Source organism: Patella vulgata, chromosome 2 (assembly GCF_932274485.2).
Source record: "Patella vulgata chromosome 2, xgPatVulg1.2, whole genome shotgun sequence".
NCBI classification, from domain to species: domain Eukaryota; kingdom Metazoa; phylum Mollusca; class Gastropoda; family Patellidae; genus Patella; species Patella vulgata.
Genome location: NC_065880.2, coordinates 81,326,563 through 81,348,098, shown reverse-complemented (window position 1 = coordinate 81,348,098; position 21,536 = coordinate 81,326,563). Strand labels below are relative to the sequence as shown.

At 36.8% G+C, this 21,536-nt stretch overlaps 1 protein-coding gene across 1 annotated transcript in view; it reads left to right on the top strand.

Moving 5' to 3' along the window:
* LOC126810368 (CD109 antigen) overlaps nt 1-15,236 on the top strand; it is a 40,586-nt gene extending 25,350 nt beyond the window's left edge. Inside the window, exons 21-37 of the mRNA XM_056098928.1 lie at nt 339-452; nt 1,270-1,371; nt 1,518-1,646; nt 2,591-2,729; nt 3,573-3,749; nt 4,182-4,263; nt 5,039-5,195; nt 6,126-6,221; nt 6,761-6,938; nt 8,463-8,665; nt 9,519-9,674; nt 10,233-10,295; nt 10,692-10,801; nt 11,668-11,812; nt 13,191-13,293; nt 14,299-14,380; nt 15,126-15,236. Coding sequence (XP_055954903.1) covers nt 339-452; nt 1,270-1,371; nt 1,518-1,646; nt 2,591-2,729; nt 3,573-3,749; nt 4,182-4,263; nt 5,039-5,195; nt 6,126-6,221; nt 6,761-6,938; nt 8,463-8,665; nt 9,519-9,674; nt 10,233-10,295; nt 10,692-10,801; nt 11,668-11,812; nt 13,191-13,293; nt 14,299-14,380; nt 15,126-15,132 — 2,043 coding nt within the window. The 3' untranslated portion in view covers nt 15,133-15,236. The remainder of the gene's footprint in view (nt 1-338; nt 453-1,269; nt 1,372-1,517; nt 1,647-2,590; nt 2,730-3,572; nt 3,750-4,181; nt 4,264-5,038; nt 5,196-6,125; nt 6,222-6,760; nt 6,939-8,462; nt 8,666-9,518; nt 9,675-10,232; nt 10,296-10,691; nt 10,802-11,667; nt 11,813-13,190; nt 13,294-14,298; nt 14,381-15,125) is intronic.
* Nucleotides 15,237-21,536: the final 6,300 nt, after the last annotated feature.

Genomic DNA, 21,536 nt, shown 5'->3' with positions numbered 1-21,536 from the left:
GTTATTGTGGGGGGTGGGATGAATTTAAGGCCTTTGTTAAGAATATTCATTTCGAGGGGACTGAGAAGTCTGTCGCTTAAATTAACAACTGTCTGCCCTAAAGACGGCTTCGCATTCCTTTTCCCTAATCTTAGTTTAAATTCCGCATACGTATAAGACGCAAAAATTTGCCAAAACTCTAAAACTACATTGACGCAACGTATACGTGATACGGATGGGAAAAATTCCGTTTGCCAAAAGTCTCTATTTACGCTTGCCAAACGTCTCTTATATTTCTCATTTACTTCCATATTTATTTAGACACCATATGATAATATTTAAGTTTGTATGTTTTACAGGTTTTGGTCGAGAAAAGTTTTTTTGTTAGCCTAAATCTTCCGCCATCAGTCAAATATGGAGAAGTTGTAACTATACAAGCTATTGTGTTTAACTATTTAGATCAAGATGTACCGGTAAGGTATTACACTGTATAACATAACCCTAACCCTAACCCTTAATCCTGTCATTCCTGGCATGAAGTTATACAAAGGTTCTTGTGCATGTGCCATCCCCTCGGGGTCCCATGTGCCATTCCTAGCGTATCCCATGTACCATCCCTGTGGTGCCCCATGTACCATCCCTGTGGTGCCTCATGTAACATCCCTGAAGTGTCCCATGTACCATCCCTGTGGTGCCCCATGTACCATCCCTGTGGTGCCCCATGTACCATCCCTGTGGTGCCCCATGTACCATCCCTGTGGTGCCCCATTTACCATCCCTGTGGTGCCTCATGTAACATCCCTGAGGTGCCCCATGTACCATCCCTGTGGTACCCCATGTACCATCCCTGTGGTTCCCCATTTACCATCCCTGTGGTGCCCCATGTACCATCCCTGTGGTGCCTCATGTAACATCCCTGAGGTGCCCCATGTACCATCCCTGTGGTGCCCCATATACACATTTGGCATCGAGATGAGGTTACGTGGGACCTCGAGAGGAGGGTGCATGTAACATTGGGGGGGGGGGGTACATGTGACATCGAGAAAAGGGTACACGTGACACACTTCGGTGGGAGGGGGAGTACGTGCGCCATTTAGAGGATGAGGATAAATGTGACATTGAGACGAGGGAACATGTGACACCGAGGGGAGGTACATGTGACATCGAGAGGATGTTCTCGGCGTCACATACAGCATTCTCTCGGTGTCCCATATGGAAGTAATGTATGGCGTATTTATATTACTTATTTTAACAGGTGAAAGTGACACTACCTGTTTATTTATTTAACAGGTGAAAGTAACTCTACCTAAGTCAGCAGATTATACGAACATAGAAATATCTAGAAATGGCGAGGAGTCGGATACATCAGAGGAACAATCTTCAACATTACTTGTATGTAGTACACATTTATTTAATCAAATGGTTGATTGATTTAAAATAACTGAAAGTATTATCTGCTTTCAAAGACCATCGCAATATTTAACAACGTGAATAGCTAAACATTTGAACTAATATGATTCATACACTCTGTATCGCAGGTGGAGAAGGATTCAACAACATCAGTCTATTTCCCAATCCGACCTAAAACACGTGGTATGATAGATATCAAGGTAACAGCAAGTTCGTTTATTGCCGCCGACGCTGTGAGAAGACAACTTAAAGTTACGGTAAGCTGAATTGTCTCCCTTGATAAATCATGATGATCTCAGACTAGCAATTATTTGTCCATTGACTTTAATAATATTGTAGGGGGTTGACCATTTAGATTTTTTGCTGCGGGGATTTGATGTTCACTGGGGTCAAAATCTCACTTCCGCCACAATGATTGCTCTGCAGAGAGACACTTTACACCACCTATCCCTCCACTGTAATATCATCAGTATTACCCAAAACTTGTGAAATTGCAAATTTGATCCCTTGTGTCCAATTCTAGACCAAAATGTCAACCAAAAAATGTAAGAAGAGGGGAGAAAAAAATAAGGGAAAATTATCTATTAAAAACTCGCACTACATGCGTCCATCGTGAAATAAGGGGAAATAATTACTAGTCTTAGTCCTGATAACCGACAACACAGCAACTTATAGTCTGTGATATCACTATTGTGCAGGCAGACGTTAAACGATGAATAGACAGACACAACAAAGCACCAGTTTGGATCTAGATCTGGTGCCCCGGTGACTGATTGACCGGTTTAATTCATTAAGGTCATTTCGGGACTAACACATGGTTCAATTTTTTTTCATTAATTCGCTTGCGCCTAGGTGTCCTTAGTAGTGGGAGCATACCGGAGAATTTGGAGAAAACCCACGAGGTTTGGACAGGCGACCCTACTCCTTGACACGTACAACCGGGGAATCGAAACCACGCCAGTTGACTCGATGAGAGACCTTATGATACAGCGCGCACGTGCTAACCATTCAGCCATCCAACCTACTTCATTTGTTGGAATTGATGCAACATTGACCGTAACCCGATATTAGCGAAACAGACAAAATCATAACATTGATCGTTTTTCCGCCATGAAACTAAAATCGAAATTTCTTTCCATCGATTAGCAATTGGAGATTGTACGAGTTAAACAGTTTACATAAATACATTGATTATTTTTAGCCTGAAGGAATTCGACGAGAAACTAACCACAATTTATTGATAAAATCAACACGTTCTGGCAGTTACCAGGGACGTCTTTCATTAGACAGACCACGAGACGTCGTTCCTGATACCATGAAGATCAGAATCACTGCCACAGGTAGATTTCTTTATATGATTGTATACATCCAGCCCCAGTCATGTATCCCACGCTGTTAGCTTGTTATATTACAGAAAGATTTTCAAGACAAATACAGATTATTTTTATATAAAAATATCCAATAATGATATTTTGATACTTACAGTATCCCCAATTGATCAGAATGTAAGACCTCAGGCAAATTTTCTAAAACATATGAAAGACAAAAACTGGAGGGAAGTAAGTACGGTCACACCTCGTGTCAATCTAACGCTCGGACCATCTAAAATTGAACTAAGATGTTATGAGTGAACTTGATTAGGAGAGTGACTTGATGGTTTTTAGTGATGGGCATTATTCTTAGGCTTAGTAGCATCTTGCAACTCGATGTAAATGTTCGTTGGGTGAATGTCTTGACTAGGTTCGATGATCATTCAAACAATTCCTTGACTGAGTTGGATGATCAGCATTTTCGCCTCAGGTTAACCCGTGTGCAAACACGTCCCACGGAAAACCTTATCGACAACAAAAGGTAATCTTTGCAGCATTATACCCGACATTACAAAGCTGACAATGTATGAAATTGTTATTCAAGTTTGGAAATATATCACCGTTATACTTTAATGATGGTTGAGTTAGAATTTTGTGAAAATCCGACTGAAACTGCCTGAAATAGTGTAAAAGTATGTAATACCAAGGTTGTGGACCCTCTAGAAGTCACAATGCTTATCCGATTTTAATGAAACTTGAAATGTATGTTTATAACCGACAGATCTCGGTTCCTGTCGATATTCGCGCATATCGGGCCATAACTTCCTAGATTATTATCCATGATTTTATATATCAATAAATATTGTATTTCAGGAGATTTAATGGGATTAAGTTTAGATAATTTTGACAATCTGATCCAGCTTCCTACTGGCTGTGGTGAACAAAATCTGATGAAATTTGCTCCAGTAGTTTTTATTGCGGATTACCTGAAAGCATCCAACCAGATGGAAGATAACATCAAGGCAAAAATAATTGAAACTCTTGAACTAGGTAAATATTGAGCCTGTTAATAGAGGCTAACATAGCAATTGTTGTTTCTAAGTGTGTGCATGACAAGGTTGGGTAATTATCAGAGAAAAATGTGTCGTTTCCGTCAACTACCAAGCTTCTTGTACGTGCATGGGAAAGATCTCGGCTTCTATACCACTTGAACGACCGGAATCAATTTCTACCTCAGTCCCGCAAACTGTCAAGCCACATCCGGGCTTTAAAGATTCACGCGTAGATTTGAACCCAGAACAATTCATTGGCCGTATAGACATTGTCATGCAACCCCTAGCTGTTGGAATCCGAAAAAAAACACCCACCCACTCCCTTGAATATGACTTGAATATTACCGTATTATATTAGACTCAACCTTAAACCCTATTTCATTTTTCAGATCTTTGTATTTTATTCTACACGTGTGTCTGTTAATTTCAGGTTACCAGAAACAGCTTTCATATCAACGCTATGATAAATCCTATGGTCCATTTGGAGATTCGGACGGTGCTGGAAGCATCTGGTATACTATACACTAATGATTTACTGCATCGCAGCTTAGAGGTCTCGTGTTCGATCTCTGTATTAACCGAGAAAGTTCATGGGGATTTTCAGACGTGGTTTCCCCTTGACAGTAGTGCAGGACGGAGGGCCGGACAAGGAAAGCTGTCTAGTCATTCGGATTAGACGAAAAACCGAGGTCGCGTGTATACATTGGCGTGCACTTAAAAGATCCCTTGGCAGTTTGAATTCGATATAAGAGTAGGCCATAGTGCCGCTACCCGGGCAAAATTTCCCTCATAGCACACTGTATGTCCGCCTTCAGGAGCAGAACAGTAGGACGTTTTAAAGCCCATTTCATTTCATTTCATTTATTGCATTTCATTTTATATGTCCATGTATTGCATCCGTCCATCCGTTCGACTGTACGTGCGTCAAAAATTGACATGTGAACGCGATACGGGCTACAGTGTTTAACGACATTTTGTGTGAATCAATGGAGTTATGTTTAGGATAAATACGTTCAATTTTCCGCAGGATAAACCCGATTGATTTTCAAACTTAGTTAATTTCAGAATTCTTGGACTGTCTGTTCACGAGATATATTACGTGTCCATAAAATCTGGACATAATCAATCCTTATTTAATTTGGTTAACATCCACGTGTTCCTTTCGGAAACGCTGCCGTCTTTGACTAAATTGTTTTTGAGACATAGTGTTGTAACGTCTTGTTATGAATGGTAAAAACAGCTGCTGTTCTCAGTTGAAAGAAGAATTAATTAATTTATTTTGTTTAGGTTGACAGCGTCTGTTGTACGAAGTTTTCAACAAGCTAAAGAGTATATTTATATAGACGATACGACCACAGCGGATTCTGTTAGATGGATTCTAGATCGGCAGAACCTAGACGGTTCTTTTACAGAACAAGGTACCATTATAGACAAGAAATTACAGGTAAATTCACCCACTAAAATCACAGAACACCTGTTACTACCCGTCACTTGGATACTGATTATATACTCCTATTTAGGGTAGGGTCGCCTGTCCAGCCTCGTAGGTTTTCTCCGAGTCCTCCGGAGTTAGGTCTCGTTATGAATGGTAAACATGGCTGCTGTTCAGTGATGTTGGGCGGGAGAAGGGAGTTGACAAGGAATATAGTGTCTAGTTTCTTATTAAGCTGAGTCTGAGCTGGCTCACCAACCAGCTGACCCTGGTGAGTCTGAGCTGGCTCACCAACCAGCTGACCCCGGTGATTTTAAGCTGGCTCACCAACCAGCTGACCCCAGTGATTCTGAGTTGGCTCACTAACCGGATGATCCCGGTGAGTCTGAGCTGGCTTACTAACCAGATGGTCCTGGTGTTGGTCGAGAAAGTTCTTTGGAATTTTCCAGTCTGGTTTCCATTTGTTGAAGTGGTGAGGGGTGGGGGGCTGACAAGGAACAGTGTCTAGTTGTTTGCATGGAACGAAAATTTGGTGAATGTCGTATGTTCGTCTTCATTTTCCCGGTTTGTGCAGAAAAGTGGGACGTGAAACATCATATTTCAATTCCTTTTACTAAAACAAATTAAGAAGTTAAGTTAAGTGATCCCGTAGGAGATAGAATACAAAGTTAACGTCATGTTCAAAGAATCAGAATATTCAAACCGTTGCTTTTTTCTCTGGTTTGACATCTTTTTGGTTTCCTGGTCGAACTAGGATGTACTAGGATGGGGATGTGTGTTAACCAGAAGAACGCAGCATACACTGCTTCATAGACGACAACCATCACAGCTTCTTGTCCTCGACCTGATTTCTTTGGTTTTATAACACTTGTATCCCATATTTATGTTGAATTAAAATTAGAAAATGATATTTTTGTATCATGATATGTTGTTTGTTTGTAGGGCAATCCTGTTAGTTTAACATCGTATGTATTAATAGCTCTGTTAGATGTTGAGTCATATCTTCTAGAAACACATAATCCCGGCTACACCGATATGGTAAGATATGGTTTATATATGACTAATCGTATTATGTACCTTTAACTATGTAATGTCTACTACTCTCGAACATAATGCGCTAAACTCTAATCTATATAATGTCTACTACTCTCGAATATAATGCGTTAAAAACTAATCTATATAATGTCTACTACTCTCGAGCATAATGCGCTATACTCTAATCTATATAATGTCTACTACTCTCGAACATAATGCGCTATACTCTAATCTATATAATGTCTACTACACTCGAACATAATGCGTTAAAAACTAATCTATATAATGTCTACTACTCTCGAGCATAATGCGCTATACTCTAATCTATATAATGTCTACTACTCTCGAACATAATGCGTTATACTCTAATCTAAAGGAGGGTCCGGCATTAGGTCTGTCACTGGGTCAAATATAGCGTCGTTTCGAGACAAGGAGTATGGTAACCAGCCCAACATTGTGGGTATCTGGATTCTTCCCATTGCTAAAGACCCTTACACACAAGCAAATTTTTTAATTACATACGGCTCTTTTTTTTATTTCAGAGGCATGTCTACAAGCTAGGTAATGCAACGCAGAAAGCGACACAATATCTCGAGGACCATGCTAGGCGGGAAAAAGATGTTTACAATATGGCGATATTAGCTCTAGCGTTAACTAAAGCTAAAAGTGAACAAGCTGATGACGCTTTGATTCGTGTAGCCAACGAGTTAGAATCAGATGGTTTGTATAACTTATATCCAGCATCCGTCAAGCTCGACTATCATATCTGTCTAATACAATCATCCGTCTAGTTAACAGATGATATCTGTCTAATACAATCATATGTCTGGTTAACAGAGGATATCTGTCGAATACTATCATCAGTCTGGTTACCTATCATCTGTCTAATTAACAGATGATATCTGTCTAATACAATCATCTGTCTAGTAAACTATTGATATCTGATTAGTACCATCATCTGTCTAGTTAACTATTGATATCTATCTAATACCATCATCTGTCTAGCTATTATTACAGTAAATCTGATTCGAATATTAGAGCCACACTGGCCCAGTGAGTAAGACAGACTGATTAATGCGGTTCAGTAACGATGTAGGCAGGAGCAGACTCTTCGGTATTTTCCCACGTGGCTTCCTCCTTGTCAATGGTGCAGGGTGGAAAGCCTGGCAACGAACAGTGTCTGGCCGTTCAGTGTGCACGTAAAAGAACCTGTGGAATTCGACGAAAGGGTAGGCAGAAACGTTGCTGCCTGAGCAGAATTTCCCGCATAGCACACTGTAGCTTATGATGATGCGCGTCTTCATTATCTCTTTGGTTTGGTAATACACCGCCCCACTATTATATATCTTCTGTTTATGTAGATAGTTTAATTTATCTTTTGTTTATGTAGGTAATATAATCTTATATATCTTCTGTTTATGTAGATAGTTTAATTTATCTTTTGTTTATGTAGGTAATATAATCTTATATATCTTCTGATTATGTAGATAGTTTAATTTATCTTTTGTTTATGTAGGTAATATAATCTAATATATCTTTGTTTATGTAGGTAATATAATATAATATATCATTTGTTTATGAAGGTAATATAATATAATATAACTTGTTTATGTAGGTAATATAATATAATATATCTTTGTTTATGTAGGTAATATAATATAATATATCATTTGTTTATGAAGGTAATATAATATAATATATCTTTGTTTATGAAGGTAATATAATATAATATAACTTGTTTATGTAGGTAATATAATATAATATATCATTTGTTTATGAAGGTAATATAATATAATATAACTTGTTTAAGTAGGTAATATAATATAATATATCTTTGTTTATGTAGGTAATATAATATAATATATCATTTGTTTATGAAGGTAATATAATATAATATATCTTTGTTTATGTAGGTAATTTAATCTAATATATCTTTGTTTATGTAGGTAATATAATATAATATATCTTTGTTTATGTAGGTAATATAATATAATATATCATTTGTTTATGAAGGTAATATAATATAATATAACTTGTTTATGTAGGTAATATAATATAATATATCTTTGTTTATGTAGGTAATATAATATAATATATCATTTGTTTATGAAGGTAATATAATATAATATAACTTGTTTAAGTAGGTAATATAATCTAATATATTTTTTGTTTATGTAGGTAATTTAAAATATCTTGTTTATGTAGGTAATATAATCTAATATAATTTTTGTTTTGTTTATGTAGGTAATATGAAATATCTGGACGTGGACGAGGAAAAAGAATCGGCAATTCCATACTATAAGCACGTAATAGATTCACATGACATCATAGCTACGTCATATCTTCTGTTGACCTATGTTGAAAGACGTGAGATAGAGACGGGATATGCGGTCATGAAGGCTGTCGTATCACGCAGAAATGGACAAGGTGGTTTCCAGTCTTCGCAGGTACGGTATGATGCATTCTGCAAATCCACCAGCTGATTTCACCTGAACAATGCCGTACTTGATCGATCGATGTTTTGTTTGTCATCGAATCATTATAATTCGAAATCACTAAGCCATGATTTTTGTCGTAGATTCAACGGATTAGAAAATTATGTTAGTGCTTATGTGGAGATTTAACCTCTCCCCCAAATTCTTAATCCTAACCTACAATCTCGCCAGCAATCACGTGCCCTAACCTTATTTACATCTCAGCGACCTTGACAAAAAGTGAGCTGACCATAACAAATAGATTTAGCCTGAAAGCGACTGGTATTCAAAATGGCCGCCGTGTCTAGTTTCATGATTTTAAATGTCAGACATTCGGGAAATAAATTGGACTTATCTGGTGGTTTAATAATAAAACAATATCGGCCAATAAAGGAACATTTAATTTAAAGATACATTTAATTTAAAGAGCTAGCCATTCTTGTTATAATAGTTCGAAAATAGATAATGTAAAATGAATAATTTGAAAATTTCATTCAAATTACTCTATTGCGAGCGATGATATTAGCATTTGACGGTTTGGCAAGACGCCTGCAATAATTTCAGCCACCGTACTGGTTGTTCGAAGCTAAGTCTCGCTCCTCCATTTTTAGCTTAAATCAATGTATGGCTGAACTATTCTCATCTATTTAATATCGGAGAAATCCAATGCCACCGAGAGTTGATTATGGCCTGGATAAGTTAATTAATGTCTAATTAATAATTTAGAAAACATTTCAGGCCTAACGACGAAAGACTTGCAATAGGCAGATTTACCTCTTGCATAATGTATGTTTAAGTTTTAGACACGGTGTTGGTATATTTCTAGGATACTGTTGTAGCTCTTGAAGCTCTGAGTCGATATGCCACCATATCTCGACCTGCAGATCTTAACCTGGATATCACCGTTACTAACAATCAGGGCACAGACCAGGTACAGCTCAATATCAACAACAATAACGCCCTAGTTATTCAAAGCACACAGGTAAAATATTCATTTGTTAATCAGGAATTGGTGCCATTCATGTGAGAATCCTTGCTTTCCGTTTCGATTCCTCGGTTAAACGTGACAAGGAGTAGGGGTGTCTGTCCAACCTCGTGAGTTTTCTCCGGGTCTTCCGGTTTCCTCCTACTGATAAAGACCCCTACGCCCAAGCGAATTATTGAAATAAAATTGAACCATGTCTAAGTCACGAAATGACTCTCTCTCTCTCTCTCTCTCTCTCTCACTCTCTCACTCTCTTGCTTTCTGTCTTGATGTTGGGTGAAGTGCTTCTACAAAAACCTATGGCTCTCCTATATCGAGTACAGCCAACATTAAACTCCACGTACATCGTTTGTCTATTTTAGACGTGATGTCACCATTTAAAGATGGCTGCGATGACGTCATACGGCCCCATTGACTATTCTTAAATTCAATATGGACGCTTCGTAAAACATACACTAGCCGTAAAACCAACCACGACACAAGAATATTTGTTTTCACAATCTTATGATGGGTCACGGTATAAGATTATCACGTGTATATATTTATATTTTGCAGGTCAAATGGGCGGATGATTATTTAAACGTTGTAGCGTCTGGATCTGGTGTAGGATATCTAGATGTAAGTTATTCCTCATAGATATTCATAACCCAAGTCAATCAAACTAATGATATGGGATTTAATAAAGACGCCTACTCTTATATTGAAACAATCTTTAACACGTTGTCCATTGTATTCGTCGATTTTTCTTTCCATCCCACCGACTACACGAATTTTCTGCACCACAAACAAAGGAAACCGGGCTGGAATATTCCTGGCCAACACCGGGATCAAACCCGGTATCTTCTGGCTAATTATTCAAAATTTGTGAAATTCTAACGTATTTGTGAAATTCTAACGTATTTGTGAAATTCTAACGTATTTGGAAAATTCCAACTTTGAATATTTGTGAAAAACCAATCTAACATGTCACGTTACATGGATAAATCTGTTTCATGAATCATTTTATTTTAACAGATAAATGTAGAATATTATGTAACAGTACAGGATGTTAATGAAAATTTTGATGTCAGTACAGTTTTATTAGATGATAATATCAATGGGTTTACACTCATGACGTGCTGCAAGTAAGCTCTTCCTTTATACTCCCTCATATTATTATTATTTTCTGTTTATTCGCAGCCAACAAAATCTTCCATTATACTTACATTCATTTCTAAGTAAGATGTTCCTTTACACTCCCCTCTTATCATTCATGTGTGTTAATTGTAACCAGTTCCCTTTATACTTCTTCTGGTTATTCATTTCTGTCAACTCCCGCATTTCTGTCAACTCCAGCTACCAACCTTTTCCCTGTTTACCTGTTTACCCCATCGCATCATTCACTTGTTATTTACTTCTTCATATCTTTAATTAGCTGTAATATTTGTATCACCGCTACAATTGATACCGTCCAAGCGGCTCTGTGCAAGTAAAAGTAGCTTCAAACGCACAATTCGCAACACGAAAAACCAAGGTACCGTGTACACATTGGCGTGCACGTAAAAGATCCCTTGGCAGTTTGAATTCGATATAAGAGTAGGCCAGAGTGCCGCTGCCCGGGCAAAATTTCCCTCATAGCACACTGCATGGCGGATGCCCGTCTTCATTAGCCCAGTCAGAGCAGAACAGTAGGACGTTATACCCCCATTTCATTTCATTTCCCTCTTATCATCCATGTGTGGCTAGTAAGATATTCCTTTATGACTTCATAATTACCATAATTTAATGGCGCTATTGTTATATTGTTCACATTTTGTAAATACAACTATTTCATTCAAAACGATATATTAATGTTTATACGTTAGATGATAAACAAATAGAAATAAAGGCCAGTTAACACAACTAGTTGTTTATACCCACGTTGACAATTATATCCCAGTATCGAATGATTTGTATTTTAGGACTTCCTCTAGTTTTCTTATATTTCATATTAAATAACATTAACTTCCAGGGTTTTAGATGACGAACCAACTGGCATGACAACGGCGACTATACAGATTCCAGCTGGCTTTAGTCCCGATTTATCCAGTATCAATGTGGCAGGTGTAAGAAGAGTAGAAGGGATCGGAGATAATGTCAATGTCTACTTTGATCAGGTACGGAATTACAAATACCCAATTATTATTGGATATGCGTTTTCTAACTTCTAACTGTCATCAGACGTTCAGGGATAATTTTATTAATTTCTTGGTGGTGATTCATAGGTGAGGTTCAATAACAACTTACACCACGATCTCAGAGATTTACTAAATAACATTTGTCAAAATGTCACTTTAACAAAAATTGTTTTAATGTAGGTTAGGCCTCAGTTTGGCCTAGATGGATAGAAATGAAACTTTATCTATCTTAAGAGAAAAAATATTTCGACAAGAATAGAAGTAGCGGTAACTTCAGACGACAAGAATTCTCATTCGCTGGATCAATATGCTTTTCTATATTTGGTAACATTGTATTTTATTGTGTATAGCAAAAGTCTATATCTGGTAACATTGTGTGATATTGTGTATAGTAAAAGTCTATATTTGGTTTCACTATGTTATATTATGTATTGTGAAAGTCTATATTTGGTTTCACTATGTTATATTGTGTGTAGTGGAAGTCTATATCTGGTTACATTGTGTTATATTGTGTGTAGTGAAAGTCTATATCTAGTTACACTATGTTATATTGTGTGTAGTGAAAGTCTATATCTAGTTACACTATGTTATATTGTGTGTAGTGAAAGTCTATATCTAGTTACATTGTGTTATATTGTGTGTAGTGAAAGTCTATATCTGGTTACACTATGTTATATTGTGTATAGTAAAAGTCTATATCTAGTTACACTATGATATAATGTGTATTGTGAGAGTCTATATTTGGTTACACTATGATATATTGTGTGTAGGAAAGTCTATATCTGGTTACATTGTGTTATATTGTGTGTAGTGAAAGTCTATATCTGGTTACACTATGTTATATTGTGTCTAGTAAAAGTCTATATCTAGTTACACTATGATATATTGTGTATTGTGAGAGTCTATATTTGGTTACACTATGATATATTGTGTGTAGTGAAAGTCTATATCTGGTTACATTGTGTTATATTGTGTGTAGTGAAAGTCTATATTTGGTTACACTATGTTATGAAAGTCTATATCTGGTTACACTGTGTTATATTGTGTATTGTGAAAGTCTATATCTGGTTACACTATGTTATATTGTGTATAGTAAAAGTCTATATCTAGTTACACTATGATATATTGTGTATTGTGAGAGTCTATATCTGGTTACACTGTATTTTATTGTGTGTAGTAAAAGTCTATATTTGGTTACACTATGTTATATTGTGTGTAGTGAAAGTCTATATCTGGTTACACTATGTTATGTTGTGTGTTGTGTGTTGTGAAAGTCTATATTTGGTTACACTGTGTTATATTGTGTGTAGCGAAAGTCTATATTTGGTTGTATACACCAGAGTTTTTTTATTTACAGATAGGGAAAACGTCAACATGTTTTAATTTACAAGCATCTAGAAGAAGTATGGTGTCCAGTACCCAAAAGTGTTTTATCAAATTTACAGATTATTATAAACCATGTAAGTAATTTGATTGGCATTTAGTAATTGAACATATTAACACAAGGTACACTTGCTTTGTATCAAGCTCAGTAATTGTGCATTCATAAAAAATGTACCTTGCATGTAAGCAGGCCCCCTGCAAAAAGTCCCCCCCCCCCGTCAATTTTACAGCACCCCTGAGAACACTTCCCGTCACTCGTTGCTCAGAGCTAAGTAATTGTTTGTGACGTTCCTGTAAGTGTTTATGAAGTAGCTGTAAATATTTACGACAACGTACATGTAATTAAAATGTCTCAGTGATATTAAGTAATTGAACTGGAATATACAGGTCACAATTTAGAAGTGTGCCCCGTCCGCTCTTTTGTCTTTGTTTCTGTAGCTTATCTTAAAAATCGTTCAAGATATCTTTATGGAACGTTGTAAACCACTTACAGTAGTTGTGTATTTTGTTAGTTAAACATTTCTTGGATTTAATAATGGTTGTGGTTCTCTGGTAGCAAACATGACTTATCGGCCTACTGATTTTCTCGAGCAGACTAATTAGCCTGCGATCCCTCTACGACGCACCCCTGTCAAGGTCGCTGAGATGTAAACAAGGTTAGGGCACGTCATTGTTGGCGAGGTTGTAGGTTAGAGTTAGGGTAAGCATTGGGGCTAGGTCTAGTGTTACGATTAGTGTTGGGATTAGCACTAGCTCTGTTTACATCTCGTGACCTATGACGAAAATGTGAGCAGGCCTTATCATTTAGCACCAACCCTAATAAACCTAGAACCGTTATACGTCACCCAACCGGACAATCTGTCCTTCATTCCTCGGGGTTAGGCAGGGGAGCCTACTCATTATCACGTACAAGCTGTAATCGGAACATCGACTAAATAACGAACCTGCGCCAGAACACCTCCCGATTACCAGAAATGTGGACTTCTAAAAATGTGGACTGGTGTGAATCGTTCCGCCCCAAACCACGCTGTACCAATCATTAACTGTTTTTTTTACTATATCCCGATGTCTGTTTATTCCAGCTAAATCTACTACTGTATCTTACGAACCAAGACGATTGAAAGAATCCACCGTCTGTGATGTCTGTACTAAATGCTGCAATAGGTTAGATTGTTGATTAACTATTAAATCCTCAATAATCCCCTCCATAGTTATCAAATTGTCATTGAAGATAACAGAGGAAAACCTACATTTTGTTTTTGTGTGGACCCAAGGCCAATGTTGGCAGTGATTTATTTCCCAGTGTCCATAATACGTCATCCCATAGATTAAGTGTAAACCAGTGCCAGCGCCTTAAAGCATTCCCTGAAGGAAATAGAAATAACGATAAGCCTTATGGCGCGGATTTCAGAAACAAAGTTTCCCTCGTGGCGCCTAGCATGGCGGTAAGCCCGTTTTCATTAGTTCTATTGGTGCAGAGCAGTTCGACATTATACCCCATTTAATTTCGCTCTCCTATTCGATAACTATGGCTAGCATGAGAGGGGCATTGGCTTTATAATATGAATAAATATACAGGTCGTATTTACCGTAAATATCCGTTATATCATATTTGTTCTGTTTGCCATCTCGAGTACCAACATATCTTTAGTCTTTAACTGACATGAGAGGGGTGCTGGCTTTATAATATGAATAAATATGTCGTATTTACCGTAAATACCAGATTTGGACTTGAAAATATCCGTTGTATAATATTTGTTGTTTGCCACCTCAAGTACCACATTGCAAGTAGAAGTTTAGTCATTGCAAGTATAGAAAATATAAATCTAACTTGATTCAGACGCCATTTTAAGTCTAGACCTGGTATATACCGTAATCACGACCTAACTTTATGATGATCTTGTTTCAGCTCCTAGATGGTCATCCTGTGTGACGAATATTGGGTGACAGGTGGTAATATTCATCAGGATAATATAAAAACCAACCGAATATTATCAGCATAAATAAACATAATAATTCATGCAAAACTCCATGTTTTTATATTTATTAAAAGACAGCCCCATCCCCCATCCCACACTGCCACGCCCATAAGTTATTTATAAACCTCCGGTAATATAATATGAGAATTGAGGGTTTTTTTCCTATGAGTTATTTATAAACCTCCTGTAATATAATATGAGAATTGCGTTTTTTTTTCCTATGTCTGGAACTCCAGACCCCGGGTTCCCAAAGGATTCTCAGACTTAAGTTAAGAATTTACTCAACTTTCAATCACTGTTTATGAGAAATATCTTTGATCCAGAAACACAAAACTTTGCACATAGTATCTTATTGATGTATTTGATACATTAAAACAACAAAAGTTTTATAATGAGCTATATTTTGAATAAAATAAGGGGAGCAATTTTGAGTAAATTCTTAACTAAGTCTGAGAATGCTTTGTGAACTCGGGGGCTGACCTGCCAGGAATTGGTATCGTACTTGCACGTAAAAGATCCTTTGACATGTGTCAATAGAGGAAAAGTAGGCTATAGGATGTGAACATTTTGAACAATGGTGGATACTCGTAAGTCTACTGACATTCTGAGTGTTTGGTAATCATGTTTATATAGGCATGATTGATCGACTTTTGAAATCGCATCACAGGGCACGACGCTAAGCAATGATGTGAAGTCGTTACAGCAGATCAGTAGTGGACTATCTATAATAATTAAAGATGCATTATGGCAGATTAGATAAAGAGCTGGCAGTTCTCACTATGATAGGTAAAAAACAGATAATGTAAAGGGAATTTGCTGAAAGTTCCAGTCAAATTGATCCACTCTGAACAGAGGATTTAGCGCTTGAATTTTGGGCCTAGCCTCGATCATCATTATTAAAGTCGGTACGAAAAAAACATAGTCTCGATTTACCATTTTTTGATTGAATCATGAATGAGCGTTGAGCAGCAGATCGGATTATAATCCAGTAAATATCGCAGGTTAGCGATGGCATCAAGAGTTGGTGATGGTCTGGATAAGTTAATTAATGTCTAATTAATAATTTAGATAACATTTCTGGCCTAAAGAAAGACCTGCAATTGAAGAAAAGATTTAGCTCTTGCATAATGTATGTTTAACTTGTGTGGCATTATCTTAAATTTGGCCCATTTTTTCATGACCATAAGAAACAGTAAACTTTCACATAACAGACAATTGTGTCGGATTAAACATAAATCTGACCAAGAGAACAAATAAAAATATCAAAAAGACAAAATGTTCTAAGAAAAACAATACACGACTCTTCTAGGAAAAACAATACACGATTCTTCCACGAAAAACAATATACATTACTGTTCTAAGAAAATCAAAACACAACTCTTCTACGAAAAACAATAACAGACAATTGTGTCGGATTAAACATAAATCTGACCAAGAGAACAAATAAAAATATCAAAAAGACAAAATGTTCTAAGAAAAACAATACACGACTCTTCTAGGAAAAACAATACACGATTCTTCCACGAAAAAACAATATACATTACTGTTCTAAGAAAATCAAAACACAACTCTTCTACGAAAAACAATACACGACTCTTCTAGGAAAAACAATATACATTACTGTTCTAAGAAAAACAGCACAACTGTGCTTCCGCACGCGAGACGAGCTTTATACGGCAAGTATTTGATTTAAAATATTCTATTTAAATCCGCTAATCGTCATTTGAGGAGAATTTGAAGTCCTTGTAAACTACAATATAACGACAGTGGTATCTTTAAATAAGATAACAGTCCCCAAATTGATCAGGGGCCTGTTTCACAAAATTTTAACTACGATCAAATCCAAATTTTATTAATTTGATTGAACAATATTAGATTGAAGTATCTACTAAAATTTGGATTTTATCTTTAGTTAAGATTTCGAGAAACAAGGCCCAATTCCCAACGTATTTACAAAATTTGGCATCCTCTGTAGACAATGTAAACAATCCAGAAACATCAAAATGTTTTGGTTAAAATCTTTTGATTGTTCTCCTTTTAATCCGATTAAATCAAGGCTGTGATATTATCTGTTGTGGATATATAGATGCATTAGGTAAGGTTTAGATAAATTCTTGGTTCCCACTATCACGATTAGCGCTACGATTGAAATGTGGTTTTAATCGTGGAGTAATTGAGGTAATCATATATTGAGGTCAACGATTCAAAACAATATGGTGGGTGATTCTCTTTATGTTATTAGTAATACTAGTCAAACAGTAGTAAGAAGTTTTATTTTAATCCCTTCAAGTGCTTGTGGTCACAGTCGGGATCAGTCGTGAAAAGTTCAATTATTTGTATCGAACATTTCTACTGTCTGCTCATAGATTTCTCAAAATAATAGTTCAAAAATAGATAATAACAAGGCAATATGTTGCAAATTTCTGTTATCGCCGTTTGCAGAACAGTGTAACCTCGGTTGTCATTGCTACCGTTGTTACGATAATAAACAAAGTCTCGATATCCATTTATAATTTACGTTTTTAACTGCCAATTGTATTTTAATCCGTTTACATCCGCACCATCCGATGGTCTAGAGAGTTGCTTGTGGGCTTAGGATGTGAATAAATGTCTAATTAATGATTTATATAACATTTGAGGCCGAACGAAAGATCTGCATTGGGCAGATTTAGTCTGTTGAACAATGCATCATTAATTAAATGTTTAATAATAAATTTTTTGAACATGTTAACGTCGATTAAGTCATGAAAAGGGAACACATTCCGCAACATGACGATTAGCGGCTTTAAATGTTCATCGGTAGAGTAACCATGAATCTCTGATTGACGAAAAATACAGATTAATTCAGGTACCGAGTTTATTTTCCCTGAAACATTAAGCTGTGATTTTGTTTGGGAATTCTGCGTAGTGATTCTCCTCTTTTGGTGGTTTGCTCGTCATTGTTCTCCCAACATGTGCTGTTCTGTTTCCAGGTACGGCGCGTACTGTTCTCGTGGTCTTGTACAAAACGATGGAGAGTGCGATAGCAGAGACGGTGCTAATTATGATCACAACAATGTACACTCCATGGTACTGCAAAAGCACAAATTTCGTTTCTGGTTTTTCGACATCTATATCCTGTGCGGTTTTCGGGCTGTCAGTGCTCAGTTCGTCATAATTGTAAAACTTGACCAAGGCTTCCAGTAAGCGTGGCATAATATTTCCATTGTTCTGTGACGTGGGTCTTCCAAAGGTATCGTGTGAAGCTATCAGAACCCCATGGTTGGGCACTATATTAAAGAAAGATCCCGCGTGGGACACGTAATCATCGGGTAACTTCCGAATCTCCTCTTGCATAGATCCGACTTGGGTGTTCTCCGAACCGGTATTGAATGCGGGTATCATGATTGGTTGGTGAGGCCATAATTCCTCGTGGGACATGTAATCGTCGTTTTTCTCACCATTGTCATCGCTTTGGGTGTAATGTGAAGCCATTATTGGTGTTGCTATCTTGATTTGGGACACATATCCGCCTGGGGAGTTATCTGAGCCCGTATTGAGTGTGGGTATCATGATTGGTTGGTGAGGCCATATATTAAGTAAAGATCCCTCGTGGGACATGTAATCGTCGTTTTTCTCACCATATCCACTGTCATCGCTTTGGGTGTCCTGTGAAGCCAGTTTTTGTACAGCTTTCGACATTTGGTGCACGTGGGTCATGTGACTGTCAATATCATGGCTTTCTGCATCTTCGTCCCTCACAGTGACATACTCTTCACCTCTAATGTCACCAGTTGTTTCCCATGTTTGATCAGCGCCGTCACTCTCTCCAATAAAAACATGAGAATTAATCACTGGGCAACCTAAGCCGAGAATCAAGAGGAAAACTATCAGAGATGTTTTACTATACATTCTGTTCAAAGTATGAGATGCAAATCCGGGATGCAATTACTTAAACACTGTACGGATCGACCCCCAATTAACATTAGACCAATCAGATTCCACAACACATATCATATATTCAGTTCCAGTTTCAGAACACACCAATCAGGTTCCAGGTTCTGTCAGATGATGTGAATGAAATGGGGTTTAACGTCCTACTGCTTCTTTACATATGAGATGTACAGTTCCAGTTTCGGGTGATCATTAAAATGATGTTAAATCCAATATTTTACATAACATGATCTGTGTGGAAATTTAATACCTAGGTAGAATTCAGTTCATTAGACATTTAATGAATATTTCAAGTTAAATTTGATACCTAGGTTGAATTCAGTTCATTAGACATTTAATGAATATTTCAAGTTAAATTTAATACCTAGCTAGAATTCAGTTTATTAAAACTTTAATGAATATTTCAAGTAATATTTAATATTAAAAAGGCTCGAGTTTGGTTTATATTAATGGCCGATTTTATTGGATTTTTGGTGTTGATTTGTTTTCAGGGATACTAGAACAATCCCGTCTGCGGTAGCCAAGTGGTGGTCGAACAGAAGGGAGTTACACTTAATTTTATTTCATTTAAAGGAAAGCTGACTTGTTTTGGAGCAGGACTTCTGTCCTTTAATATAAAACTGTATTGTTTTGGCGCTAGACTTCATACATTTAAAATAAAGCTGTATTGTTTTTGCGCTATACTTCTTTCATTTAAAATAAAGCTGTATTCCTTTAAAATAAAACTGTATTGTTTTGGCGCTAGACTTCTTTTCTTTGAAATAAAGCTGTATTGTTTTGGCGCTAGTCTTCTTTCCTCTAAAATATAGCTGTATTCTTTTCGCGGTAGACTTCTTTCCTTTAAAATAAGGCTGTATTGGTTTGGCGCTAGTCTTCTTTCATTTAAAATAAAGCTGTGTTGTTTTGGCGCTAGATTTCTTTCATTTAAAATAAAGCTGTATTGTTTTGTGGCTAGACCTTTTTTCATTTAAAGTATAGCTGTGTTGTTTCGGCGCTAGACTTCTTTCCTTTAGAATAAGGCTGTATTGTTTGACGCTAGACTTCTTTTCTTTGAAATAATGCTGTATTGTTTTGGCGCTAGACTTCTTCTTTCCTTTAAAATAATGCTGTATTGTTTTGGTGGTAGACTTTTTTCATTTAAAATAAAGCTGTATTGTTTTAGCCCTAGACTTTTTTCATTTAAAATAAAGCTGTATTCCTTTAAAATAAAACTGTATTGTTTTGGCGCTAGACTTCTTTCCTTTAAAATAAAGCTGTATTGTTTTGAAGCTAGACTTCTTTCCTTAACCTACCCTTTGAGGGTTTGGGGATCTGGTGTATAGGGGTAGCTCGGACCGGGGAGTAACATGGGCTAGGTAGCGTTGGTGTTGGTCTACCACTTTCAGTTTCGAAGTTATAGGCACAACCCGTGCAGTGTCGGGTCATCCACTGGTATCTACATATTGCGCTTTGTATTAGAGGGTCTTTCGTTGAGTCAACTGGCGTGGTTTCGATTCCCCAAATGTACGTGACAAGGCGTAGGGTTGCCTGTTCAAATTCGTGGATTTGCACCGGGTCCCCCGGTTTTCTCCCACTGCTAAAGACCCCTACGCGCAAGCAAATTATTGAAATAAATTTGAACCAGATGTTAGTCCCGAAATGACCTAGTTTGTGTCGAGTTGGCATTAAACCCTCTCTCTCTCTCTCTTTCTCTCTCTCTCTCTCTCTCAATATCTAATTGTTCAGGCCAAAAAGGCCTTCTAATACCAAGAAGTTGGCCAAATTAAACTATTGTGTAGGCCTACACGAAGATATTTTCTTTATATACTAATGTCCAAAAGAAAGTATACACACTAAAAATATGACTAAGTTTTATTTTGATTAAAAACATTTGAAAAAACTTTACTGGGTTTGTCTCTTGCGTCCAAACTCAATATTTCTAAGCAAAATAAAAAAAAGCGAAACAGATTGATATTGTACCCAAATGCCGCATGCAGCACGAAATGCACAGTGTATACTTTCTTTTGGACATTAGTTAGATAAGAGTGCTCTTCTTTCCATTACATCAGCTATGAAGTGATTTTCTTTTAACGTTTTTTATCTTAATTATTTGAAAATAGTTTAATCTATACTTGAATCATATGGTAATATATAAAACAGTAACGAAGGGCTTTGTTTACTGGGGTTTTGAGTGTTTTTTTTTCTTTTCTGGGATTCTAATTTGGGGGCGTCATCTAAATGCTTAAATTGCCTTACAATAAAATAAACGGGTGGACCGTAGCTGTATTTCACATGCTATATGAAAAGAAAATGAATGAGAATTGTTTTAGTGAATGATGGTATGTTAAAATTATGTAACCCGGGCCATTGGTAATATTATCATTATTCCAAATATATCCATATGTCGCAATAGGTCTAACAACGTAGCC